This window comes from Anomaloglossus baeobatrachus, chromosome 2 (assembly GCF_048569485.1).
Source record: "Anomaloglossus baeobatrachus isolate aAnoBae1 chromosome 2, aAnoBae1.hap1, whole genome shotgun sequence".
In the NCBI taxonomy this organism is placed as follows: Eukaryota; Metazoa; Chordata; class Amphibia; order Anura; family Aromobatidae; genus Anomaloglossus; species Anomaloglossus baeobatrachus.
The window spans coordinates 260,803,717-260,816,817 of record NC_134354.1 but is presented as its reverse complement, the minus strand read 5'-3'; the positions used below and the strand labels follow the sequence as shown (position 1 = coordinate 260,816,817).

The window sequence follows — 13,101 nt, the reverse complement described above, 5'->3', positions numbered from 1 at the left end:
GCTCAGTCTATGGACACGGCGAGGTCTCTGTCCTCTAATCCCCCGCAGTTGGAATTAGCCCAGACTGCAAGGGGGTCCCCGGCTTCCCAGGCTGAGTATTATGACTCAGATGATAGCCCCAGCCACCCTAAGCGAGCTCGCTGGGAAAGACCCTCAACGTCATCACACTGCTCAGGGTCTCAGCGCAATCAGTCGCCCTGTGATGCGTCTGAAGAGAGTGATCAGGAGTCTTATCCTGGAACCCCTCTCAATCTGGATACCCCGGATGGGGACGCCATGGTAAACGATCTTATCTCAGCCATTAATAGACTGTTGGATATTTCTCCCCCAGCTCCTTCTGCAGAGGAGGCAGCTGCAGAGCAGGAGAAGTTTCGTTTCCTCTATCCCAAGCGTAAATTGAGTGCTTTCTTGGATCACTCTGACTTCAGAGAATCAATCCAGAAACACGACGCTCATCCAGAAAGGCGTTTCTCTAAACGTTCTAAGGATACACGTTTTCCTTTCCCCCCTGATGTGGTCAAGCGCTGGACCCAGTGTCCAAAGGTAGACCCCCCGATTTCCAAACTTGCAGCTAGATCCATAGTTGCAGTGGAGGATGGCGCTTCACTTAAGGATGCCAATGACAGACAGATGGACCTTTGGTTAAAATCTGTCTATGAAGCTATCGGCGCGTCGTTTGCTCCAGCATTCGCAGCCGTATGGGCACTCCAAGCTATTTCAGCTGGTTTAGCAAAAGTGGATGCTATCATACATCCAGCGGCGCCGCAAGTGGCGTCCCTTACCTCGCAGATGTCTGCGTTTGCGTCTTACGCTATTAATGCGGTCCTAGAATCTACCAGCCGCACCTCAATGGCGTCCGCCAATTCGGTAGTTTTGCGCAGAGCCTTGTGGTTAAAGGACTGGAAAGCAGATGCTGGTTCCAAAAAATGTTTAACCAGCTTGCCTTTATCTAGAGATAGACTGTTTGGCGAGCCATTGGCTGACATCATTAAACAGTCCAAGGGTAAAGACTCTTCCTTACCCCAGCCCAGATCAAGCAAACCTCAGCAGAAAAAATGGCAGCAGAGGTTTCAGTCCTTTCGAGGTTCGGGCAAGACACAATTCTCCTCGTCCAAAGGGACTCAGAGGACGCAAAGAGTCTCAGATTCCTGGCGGGCTCACGCACGCCCCAAGAAAGCAAATGGAGGAACCGCTTCCAAAGCGGCTACCTCATGACTTCCAGCCCCCCCCCTCCGCATCTCCGGTTGGGGGCAGGCTCTCCCGCTTTTCCGACATTTGGACGTCACAGGTCAAAGACCGGTAGGTGACAGACATTTTGTCTCGCGGGTACAGAATCGAGTTCAGTTCTCGTCCTCCAGCTCGGTTCTTCAGAACCTCCCCACATCCCGACCGAGCAGATGCCCTGCTGCAGGCGGTGGACTCCCTAAGAGCGGAAGGAGTAGTGGTTCCTGTACCGCCTCAGGAACAAGGGCGAGGGTTTTACTCCAATCTCTTTGTGGTTCCAAAAAAGGACGGCTCGTTCCGTCCTGTTCTGGATCTAAAGCTGCTCAACAAACATGTGCACGCCAGACGGTTCCGGATGGAAACCCTCCGCTCTGTCGTTGCCTCAATGTCTCAAGGAGACTTCCTTGCCTCAATAGACATCAAAGATGCTTATCTCCACGTGCCAATTGCTACAGAACATCAACGTTTTCTACGTTTTGTGATAGGAAACGACCATCTTCAGTTCGTGGCTCTGCCATTCGGTCTGGCGACAGCCCCCCGGGTCTTCACCAAGGTCATGGCGGCGGTGGTAGCAGTGTTGCACTCTCAGGGACACTCGGTGATCCCTTACCTAGACGATCTACTTGTCAAGGCACCCTCTCAAGAGGCATGCCAACTCAGTCTACATGCTACGCTGGAGACTCTACAGACGTTCGGATGGATCATCAACTTTCCAAAGTCGAATCTGTCACCGTCACAGTCGCTAACGTATCTTGGCATGGAGTTTCATACTCGAGCAGCGAGAGTGAAGCTTCCGCTGAACAAGCAGCGGTCCCTACAGACAGGGGTGCAATCTCTCCTTCAAGGCCAGTCGCACCCCTTACGGCGCCTCATGCACTTCCTCGGGAAGATGGTGGCAGCCATGGAAGCAGTTCCCTTTGCGCAGTTTCATCTGCGCCCACTTCAATGGGACATTCTCCGCCAATGGGACGGGAAGTCAACGTCCCTGGACAGGAAAGTCTCTCTTTCCCAGACGGCCAAGGACTCTCTACAATGGTGGCTCCTTCCCACCTCATTGTCTCAGGGAAGATCCTTCCTGCCTCCATCCTGGGCAGTGGTCACGACAGATGCGAGTCTGTCAGGGTGGGGAGCAGTGTTTCTCCACCACAGGGCCCAGGGGACGTGGACTCCGCAGGAGTCCACCCTTCAGATCAATGTTCTAGAAATCAGGGCAGTGTATCTTGCCCTACTGGCCTTCCAACAGTGGCTGGAAGGAAAGCAGATCCGAATCCAGTCGGACAACTCCACAGCGGTGGCATACATCAACCACCAAGGAGGGACGCGCAGTCGGCAAGCATTCCAAGAAGTCCGGCGCATTCTAATGTGGGTGGAGGACACAGCCTCCACCATATCAGCGGTTCACATCCCAGGCGTAGAAAATTGGGAAGCAGACTTCCTCAGTCGCCAGGGCATGGACGCAGGGGAGTGGTCCCTTCACCCGGACGTGTTTCAGGAAATCTGTCGCCGATGGGGAGTGCCGGACGTCGACCTAATGGCGTCCCGGCACAACAACAAGGTCCCGGCATTCATGGCGAGGTCGCGCGATCAAAGAGCTCTGGCGGCAGACGCATTAGTTCAAGATTGGTCGCAGTTCCGGCTCCCATACGTCTTCCCACCTCTGGCACTCTTGCCCAGAGTGTTACGCAAGATCAGATCCGATTGCAGCCGCGTCATACTAGTCGCCCCAGACTGGCCGAGGAGATCGTGGTATCCGGATCTGTGGCATCTCACGGTCGGTCGACCGTGGTCACTGCCAGACCGACCAGACTTACTGTCCCAAGGGCCGTTTTTCCATCAGAATTCTGCGGCCCTGAACCTGACTGTGTGGCCATTGAGTCCTGGATCCTAGCGTCCGCAGGATTATCTCAAGGAGTCGTAGCCACAATGAGACAAGCTAGGAAGTCGACGTCTGCTAAGATCTACCACAGAACGTGGAAGATTTTCTTATCCTGGTGCTCTGCACAGAGAGTATCCCCTTGGCCATTTGCATTGCCCACTTTTCTTTCCTTCCTGCAATCGGGGTTGGAAAAGGGCTTGTCGCTCAGCTCCCTTAAAGGGCAAGTCTCGGCACTATCCGTGTTTTTTCAGAAGCGTCTAGCACGTCTTCCTAAGGTGCGCACGTTTCTGCAGGGGGTCTGTCATATTGTGCCCCCGTACAAGCGGCCGTTAGATCCATGGGATCTGAACAGGGTACTAGTTGCTCTCCAGAAGCCGCCTTTCGAGCCTTTGAAGGAAGTTTCCTTTTCTCGCCTGTCACAGAAAGTGGCGTTTCTTGTTGCGATCACATCGCTTCGGCGAGTGTCGGAGCTGGCAGCTCTGTCATCCAAGGCTCCCTTCCTGGTGTTCCACCAGGACAAGGTAGTGCTGCGCCCCATTCCGGAGTTTCTCCCTAAGGTCGTATCCTCGTTTCATCTTAATCAGGATATATCCTTGCCTTCCTTTTGTCCTCATCCGGTTCACCGGTATGAAAAGGACTTACGTTTGCTAGATCTGGTGAGAGCACTCAGAATCTACATTTCCCGCACGGCGCCCATGCGCCGTTCCGATGCACTTTTTGTCCTTGTCGCTGGTACGCGCAAGGGGTTGCAGGCTTCTAAAGCCACCCTGGCTCGATGGATCAAAGAACCAATTCTAGAGGCCTACCGTTCTGCGGGGCTTCCGGTTCCTTCAGGGCTAAAAGCCCACTCAACCAGAGCCGTGGGTGCGTCCTGGGCATTACGACACCAGGCTTCGGCTCAACAAGTGTGCCAGGCAGCTACCTGGTCGAGTCTGCACACTTTCACCAAGCATTATCAGGTGCATACCTATGCTTCGGCGGATGCCAGCTTAGGTAGAAGAGTCCTGCAGGCGGCAGTGACATCCCCGTAGGGGAGGGCTGTTTTGCAGCTCTAACATGAGGTATCTCTTTACCCACCCAGGGACAGCTTTTGGACGTCCCAATCGTCTGGGTCTCCCAATAGAGCGCTGAAGAAGAAGGGAATTTTGTTACTTACCGTAAATTCCTTTTCTTCTAGCTCTTATTGGGAGACCCAGCACCCGCCCTGTTGTCCTTCGGGTACACATGTTGTTCATGTTGAACGGTTTTTCAGTTCTCCGACGTTATTCGGAGTTAATTTGTTTAAACCAGTTATTGGCTTCCTCCTTCTTGCTTTGGCACTAAAACTGGAGAACCCGTGATACCACGGGGGGGTATAGCCAGAAGGGGAGGGGCCTTGCACTTTTTAGTGTAGTGCTTTGTGTGGCCTCCGGAGGGCAGTAGCTATACCCCTGAAACACGTCCGGGTGAAGGGACCACTCCCCTGCGTCCATGCCCTGGCGACTGAGGAAGTCTGCTTCCCAATTTTCTACGCCTGGGATGTGAACCGCGGATATGGTGGATGCTGTGTCCTCCACCCACATTAGAATGCGCCGGACTTCTTGGAATGCTTGCCGACTGCGCGTCCCTCCTTGGTGGTTTCGGATCTGCTTTCCTTCCAGCCACTGTTGGAAGGCCAGTAGGGCAAGATACACTGCCCTGATTTCCAGAACATTGATCTGAAGGGTGGACTCCTGCGGAGTCCACGTCCCCTGGGCCCTGTGGTGGAGAAACACTGCTCCCCACCCTGACAGACTCGCATCTGTCGTGACCACTGCCCAGGATGGGGGCAGGAAGGATCTTCCCTGAGACAATGAGGTGGGAAGGAGCCACCATTGTAGAGAGTCCTTGGCCGTCTGGGAAAGAGAGACTTTCCTGTCCAGGGACGTTGACTTCCCGTCCCATTGGCGGAGAATGTCCCATTGAAGTGGGCGCAGATGAAACTGCGCAAAGGGAACTGCTTCCATGGCTGCCACCATCTTCCCGAGGAAGTGCATGAGGCGCCGTAAGGGGTGCGACTGGCCTTGAAGGAGGGATTGCACCCCTGTCTGTAGGGACCGCTGCTTGTTCAGCGGAAGCTTCACTCTCGCTGCTCGAGTATGAAACTCCATGCCAAGATACGTTAGCGACTGTGACGGTGCCAAAAGCCCCCTAGTCCAGGTCTCCCAGAGCCCTGCGTAGCCGGGGACCCCCTTGCAGTCTGGATTAATTCCAACTGAGGGGGATTAGAGGACAGAGACCTCGCCGTGTCCATAGACTGAGCCCCAGTCATGGATTGCAAAGTTTCAAGGATTTTTGCCATAGTCACAGACATTCCATCAGCAAAAACTGCAAAGTCTGTCCCTGACACCGGGGCAGGACTTACAAGCGTCTCAGCCTGGGTCACTACCCCTCCGGACTCCGGCTGGCGAAGCAGCACCGGATCTGAGCATTGCACACAATGGGGGTCTTTGGAACCTGCTGGTAGAGCAGCCCCACATGCAGCACACGCAGTGTACACAGCCCTAGCCTTGGCAGCCTTGCGTTTTGTGGATGACATGTTGCTGCTTCCTCAGAGCGATCTGGGGTATCCAGCCAGGAAGCGACCTCACAGTGCAAGAAATAAATAAATATATATATCTGGCGACACAGTACACCAATACACACTGAGGCACTAGAGGGGCCTTTAGCCATAAAATTTTCATTTTTACAAGGGAGAAAAGAGAAAGTGCACAATACAATTTATTGTGCATGTTCTCCTGAGTACGCAGATACCCCATATGTGGTAAAAATTAATTGTTTGGGCGCACGGCAGAGCTCTGAAGGGAAGGAGCGCCATTTGAATTTTTGAACGCAAAATTAGCTGCACTCATTAGCGGACGCCATGTCGGGTTTGAAGACCCCCTGAGGTGCCTAAACAATGGAGCTCCCCCACAAGTGACCCCATTTTGGAAACTAGAGCCCTCAAATAATTTTTCTAGATGTTTGGTGAGCACTTTGAACACCTGGGGGCTTCACAGAAGTTTATAACGTTGAGCTGTGAAAAGAAATTTTTTTTTTACCACAAAACGGTTGCTTCAACTAGGTAGCTTTTTTTTTTCACAAGGCTATCAGGAAAAAATGCACCATAAAACGTATTGTGCAATATTTCCTGAGTACGTAGATACCTCACATGTGGTGGAAAGTAATTGTTTGGGCAAATGGCGGGGCTCAGAAGAGAAGGAGCGCCATTTGACTTTTCAAACGCACAGACGCAGTGCACTGATCAGCCGCTGCAGGACGCACGGTCGGATGAGATACAAAAAGCGTCGGGATACGTAAAAAAAAAAGTCCCGCCAAAAATTGAGCAGGGATGCAGATCCGTTATGTGCATCCCTGACCAGCGCTCGGCAGGACGCACGGACGGATGCGATACAAAAAGCATTGCAGATAAGGAAAAAAGTCATGCCAAAAATTGAGCAGGGATGCTCAGTTATCTGCATCCCTGATCAGCGCTTGGCGGGACGCACGGAAGGATGGAGGTGTAAAAATGGACAGGGGATACAGAAAAAAAAAAAAAAAAAAAGTTATACTCACAGTACCCAGAGGATCACTGACCAGAAGAGCTGCAGAGGAACAGATGGCAGAGAGATGGACAGCTTTACAGGAGCAGCAGGCAGATCAGCAGAATGCCCAGGAAGGACCCAGCGATGGAGGCAGATGTGATCGGGCCGGTGAAGACAGGTAAGAGGACGTCGGGGGAGAGCAGAGGGGGAGAGGGGGGGGGTGAGAGCAGAGGGGGGGGGAGAGCAGAGGGGGAGAGGGGGGGTGAGAGCAGAGGGGGGTGAGAGCAGAGGAGGGGGGGGGGGGAGAGCAGAGGGGGAGGAGGGGGGGGGGAGAGCATAGGGGGAGACCGGAGAGGGAGCTGCAGAAGCAGAATAGAGATAATGGGGGACGCAGTCAGATCGCGGGGGGAGCAGATCGGGATGTCGGGGGGGGGGGGAGCAGATCGCAGGGGGGCACGGGCAGGGGCTAACACGAAAGCGCGCAGGTGGCACCATGGGAGCGCGCACTGGGCTGCAAGGTGAGCACAGTACTCACGTGCAGCAGGAGCGGTGACCTCAGCTACGGCGGCGGCAGCAGCAGCGGTGGCGTGGTACCACAAGTACCTGTTGGGGGAGGGCTCGCAGGCCAGCACAGGCCTGGGGAGGGCGGCCACCGGCAGATCAGACCGCCCCACTGCACACTGATTGGAGCGATTGCGCGTCATAGCACGATCGCTCCAATCAGTGGCTGCAGGGGCTGGGGGCGGCATGTTTGAGGTCCACCTATGATATGCTGCAGCAGCTGCGGCATCTCATAGCTGGATCTCACAGTATCGCACTAATTCGGGCATTCTTTTTGCCGAAATTAGTGCGAACGATGTGGTTGGCGGTTCAGATTTGAACAGCCAATCACATCGATTGTCGATAGGGGGTGGCGATGCCGCCCGCCCTGGGGTCAAGCAAAGGTCCCCTGCTGTAAGAAACAGCAGGGGACATCATTTGAAAGCCGTTGCTATGGCCACGGCAATCAAATGAACTTCAGGCCGTAAAATTACGTCCCTGGTCGTTAAGTCACGTTAAAATAGGACGTAATTTTACTGCCCGCGGTCGTGAAGGGGTTAATGTATATTGAATTGATGTCTACATTGTATGCAATGCGTTTTTTTTCTTAAGCAACTATTACTCTTTGGTCAGACCTCATCTGGAATACTGTGTCCAGTTCTGGGCACCACATTTTAACAAAGACATCAAAACTGGAGCAAGTTCAGAGAAGAGTTACCAGAATGGTGACTGGTCTACAAACCATGTCCTATGACGAACGGTTACAGGATTTAGGATTGTTTAGCTTGCAAGAGAGAAGACAGAGGAGACCTAATAGTTTCTACAAATATCTTAAAGGCTGTCACACTGTAGAGGGATCAGTTTTATTCTCATTTTCACAAAGAAACACTTAGTAGCAATGGGATGAAATTGATGAGGAGGAGACACAGATTAGATATTAGAAAAAACTTTTTGACAGTGAGGGTGATCAATGAGTGGAACAGGCTGCCGCGAGAGGTTGTGAGTTCTCCTTCAATGGAAGTCTTTAAAGAGGTTGGACGGACATCTGTCTGGGATGATTTAGTGAATCCAGCTTTGAGCAGGAGGTTGGACTAGATGACCCAGGAGGTCCCTCCCAACTCTACCATTCTGTGATTCTATTCTACAATCATATCCATATCCATTTACAGTGCTCTATGCTACAAAATAGTGATGTATTTGAAAAAAACAGACAACATACAGATGGTCCGTGTTCGTCCATTTTTCTTTCTCGCACCCATTGACTTGTATTGGTGAGTTTAGTTCAACTTATACATACACTTACAGCATCCTGCAACTTTTTTTCTCATCCCGAATCTGGATGGGGAGGGGGTGGGGAAACCGCTGATCTACTCTGTCTCATTGACTAACATTGGTCCAAGTGCAATGCAATATTTTCTCGCATTGAACTCGTATGATCTATACGCTCATGTGAGCGAGGCTAAAAGTGTAAGGTATTCATAGGAACACATACAACACACTCAAAATATTATTTTCGGCAACCCCAGAATAATACACATTTGGCTGTAACGTATTGATCTTGAGCACTCACATCGATTTCCATGTGGCGAAACTTGCAGATTTGTCGAAAACACCGGCCTTCCTTCCACAGAGCGCAAACAGTTTCATTTCCTAAGGCAGCCTCACAGTGACGGAAAGCACAGTCGTCTCCCTGTTGAAAAGAAATGAATAATAATAATGAATAAAAGTAAAATAAACATAGAAATATTCCAATATAAATTAGTATAAGGCATAGCTGCTGAACCCCAGGGGCTTCTTTTTTTGCGCCCAGAGTTGACGTTTTTACTGATACCATTTTGGGGTATATATGATGTTTTGATTGCCTCTTATTGCAATATTGCAGCGCAAAAAAATATAATTCGTGAGTTTTGTTTTTTTATTTTCTCGTTATGCTGCTTACCAATCTGATTAATTTATTTTATACTTTGATAGATTGAACTCACAGACGCAGTGATACCAAATGTGAATTTTGTTTCATTTTTAGATGGGACGGAGGAGGTGACTTGAACTATTGTGTTTTTAACAAAAAAAAATTTTATTTTTTCTTTACTTTTTTAAGTATTTAATAGTCCCTGTAGGGGGTGTGAAGCTGCAATCATGAGGAATATTGTAATGAGGCATAGGGGTCATCAGGAGAGCCTCGGCTATTGCAGCAACCCATCAGCGCCCTGTGATCACGTCACGAGTGCACCGATGGGCATGTGGAACGACGAGATCGCCTACCGGTGAGTGGTAACTGCAGCTGTGAGACTGAAGCAACATTTAACAGGTAAACAGCCGCAGGTGGAGCTCAGACTCTACTTGCGGATGTTCAAGGCACATGATGGCTGATTAACGAAGCAGCCTATTTGGGAGCTGTAAATAAAAACAGCCAAACTGAAGACAAGTCACATGCTACTTGCCATGAGGTCTTTGGGCAAGTGATCCTGTGACTTGCAACCAGCAACATAAAAACTAACAATTGTGAACAATCACGACTCATCGGAAAGTAAGCAGCAGGGTACTTTCACACTTGCGTTGTTTTTTTTTTTGGCGCAATCCGCTGTCTTGGGAAACAACGGAATCCGTTGTTTCCCATAGACTTGCACTGATGACGGATTGTGCCAAAAGTACCTGCGTTGCTTCCGTTGGCCGATGCTCCGTTGCTTCCGCAAAGCGGAAGCAACGCAGAATGTAACGTTGAGAGAGGGGAGCCAGCACGATCTGAAATTGGCATGCATAATATAAAAAGTAAAAATTCACAGATTTATTCCAACTGTACTACAATAAAAAAAAAAAAAAACAAATGAGATTTTTAGCAAATAATTGATCAATTTTTTGAGCCACCCCTGCCAACGTCACGGCAAATCTCAATAGGGGGGTCCTACTCTACATTCTGTATTTCATGTGCCATGCGGCCTCCTAGATAAAGTTAAAAGCAGAACCATAATAGAGCACACATACCTGTAACCTGTATATAACCGCTTCTATGTTGCAAAAAAGGCACTTGTGGATAGAGACCAGCCCAGGTCCCAGCATGTGGAGCAAGCTCTGCACCATACCAGGACTATATCAGAACTGATCCTCCCAGTGCCAGAGAGCAACCATTGATAAAGGCGGACCAGATCCAAGATGGTGCTTAATTAGCATTGCCTGTGGAAAGGGGTGAGGTAACTGAATCTGAACAGCTACCAACAGGAGGAATACATAGCAAACCAAAATCAGGCGTGCATGGCATGGTGGTGACCGGCCACCAGAATTTGTAGCATAACTACGACCAAACAGAGAGAGAGGGGAGCCAGCACGATCTGAAATTGGCATGCATAATATAAAAAGTAAAAATTCACAGATTTATTCCAACTGTACTACAATAAAAAAAAAAAAAAAAATGAGATTTTTAGCAAATAATTGATCAATTTTTTGAGCCACCCCTGCCAACGTCACGGCAAATCTCAATAGGGGGGTCCTACTCTACATTCTGTATTTCATGTGCCATGCGGCCTCCTAGATAAAGTTAAAAGCAGAACCATAATAGAGCACACATACCTGTAACCTGTATATAACCGCTTCTATGTTGCAAAAAAGGCACTTGTGGATAGAGACCAGCCCAGGTCCCAGCATGTGGAGCAAGCTCTGCACCATACCAGGACTATATCAGAACTGATCCTCCCAGTGCCAGAGAGCAACCATTGATAAAGGCGGACCAGATCCAAGATGGTGCTTAATTAGCATTGCCTGTGGAAAGGGGTGAGGTAACTGAATCTGAACAGCTACCAACAGGAGGAATACATAGCAAACCAAAATCAGGCGTGCATGGCATGGTGGTGACCGGCCACCAGAATTTGTAGCATAACTACGACCAAACAGAGAGAGAGGGGAGCCAGCACGATCTGAAATTGGCATGCATAATATAAAAAGTAAAAATTCACAGATTTATTCCAACTGTACTACAATAAAAAAAAAAAAAAAAAAAAATGAGATTTTTAGCAAATAATTGATCAATTTTTTGAGCCACCCCTGCCAACGTCACGGTTTTGACCGTAGTTATGCTACAAATCTGGTGTCTGACCAACACCATACCATGCACGCCTGATTTTGGTTTGCAATATATTCCTCCTGTTGGTAGCTGTTCAGACTCAGTTACCTCACCCCTTTCCACAGGCAATGCTAATTAAGCACCATTCTTGGATCTGGTCCGCCTTTATCAATGGTTGCTGTTTGACACTGGGAGGATCAGTTCTGATATAGTCCTGGTATGTGTAGGGCTTGCTCCACATGCTGGGACCTGGGCTGGTCTCTATCCACAAGTGCCTTTTTGCAACATAGAAGCGGTTATATACAGGTTACAGGTATGTGTGCTCTATTATGGTTCTGCTTTTAACTTTATCTAGGAGGCCGCATGGCACATGAAATACAGAATGTAGAGTAGGACCCCCCTATTGAGATTTGCCGTGACGTTGGCAGGGGTGGCTCAAAAAATTGATCAATTATTTGCTAAAAATCTCATTTTTTTATCATAGTACAGTTGGAATAAATTTGTGAATTTTCACTTTTTATTTGATGCATGCCAATTTCAGATCGTGCTGGTTCCCTTTTTTTCTCTGTTTTGACCGTAGTTATGCTACAAATCTGGTGTCTGACCAACACCATACCATGCACGCCTGATTTTGGTTTGCAATATATTCCTCCTGTTGGTAGCTGTTCAGACTCAGTTACCTCACCCCTTTCCACAGGCAATGCTAATTAAGCACCATTCTTGGATCTGGTCCGCCTTTATCAATGGTTGCTGTTTGACACTGGGAGGATCAGTTCTGATATAGTCCTGGTATGTGTAGGGCTTGCTCCACATGCTGGGACCTGGGCTGGTCTCTATCCACAAGTGCCTTTTTGCAACATAGAAGCGGTTATATACAGGTTACAGGTATGTGTGCTCTATTATGGTTCTGCTTTTAACTTTATCTAGGAGGCCGCATGGCACATGAAATACAGAATGTAGAGTAGGACCCCCCTATTGAGATTTGCCGTGACGTTGGCAGGGGTGGCTCAAAAAATTGATCAATTATTTGCTAAAAATCTCATTTTTTTATCATAGTACAGTTGGAATAAATTTGTGAATTTTCACTTTTTATTTGATGCATGCCAATTTCAGATCGTGCTGGTTCCCTTTTTTTCTCTGTTTTGACCGTAGTTATGCTACAAATCTGGTGTCTGACCAACACCATACCATGCACGCCTGATTTTGGTTTGCAATATATTCCTCCTGTTGGTAGCTGTTCAGACTCAGTTACCTCACCCCTTTCCACAGGCAATGCTAATTAAGCACCATTCTTGGATCTGGTCCGCCTTTATCAATGGTTGCTGTTTGACACTGGGAGGATCAGTTCTGATATAGTCCTGGTATGTGTAGGGCTTGCTCCACATGCTGGGACCTGGGCTGGTCTCTATCCACAAGTGCCTTTTTGCAACATAGAAGCGGTTATATACAGGTTACAGGTATGTGTGCTCTATTATGGTTCTGCTTTTAACTTTATCTAGGAGGCCGCATGGCACATGAAATACAGAATGTAGAGTAGGACCCCCCTATTGAGATTTGCCGTGACGTTGGCAGGGGTGGCTCAAAAAATTGATCAATTATTTGCTAAAAATCTCATTTTTTTATCATAGTACAGTTGGAATAAATTTGTGAATTTTCACTTTTTATTTGATGCATGCCAATTTCAGATCGTGCTGGTTCCCTTTTTTTCGCAGAATGTAACGTTAAATGCTTGTGTCAAAATGACAACAACCAACGGATTCCGTTGGTTCCGTTAAAATTTAAAATGGTTCCCTATGGTAGCGGATTCCGTTGCTAAGTGCTTAACAACGGAATCCACTGCTGGATTCCGCTAATTTATACTGAGC

The 13,101-nt window shown here is 48.9% G+C and overlaps 1 protein-coding gene across 1 annotated transcript in view; it reads right to left on the bottom strand.

Annotated features, from left to right (window-relative positions):
- LOC142289656 (zinc finger CCCH domain-containing protein 11A-like) overlaps positions 1 to 13,101 on the bottom strand; it is a 182,035-nt gene that overhangs the window by 127,149 nt on the left and 41,785 nt on the right. Inside the window, exon 5 of the mRNA XM_075333608.1 lies at positions 8,753 to 8,872. Coding sequence (XP_075189723.1) covers positions 8,753 to 8,872 — 120 coding nt within the window. The remainder of the gene's footprint in view (positions 1 to 8,752; positions 8,873 to 13,101) is intronic.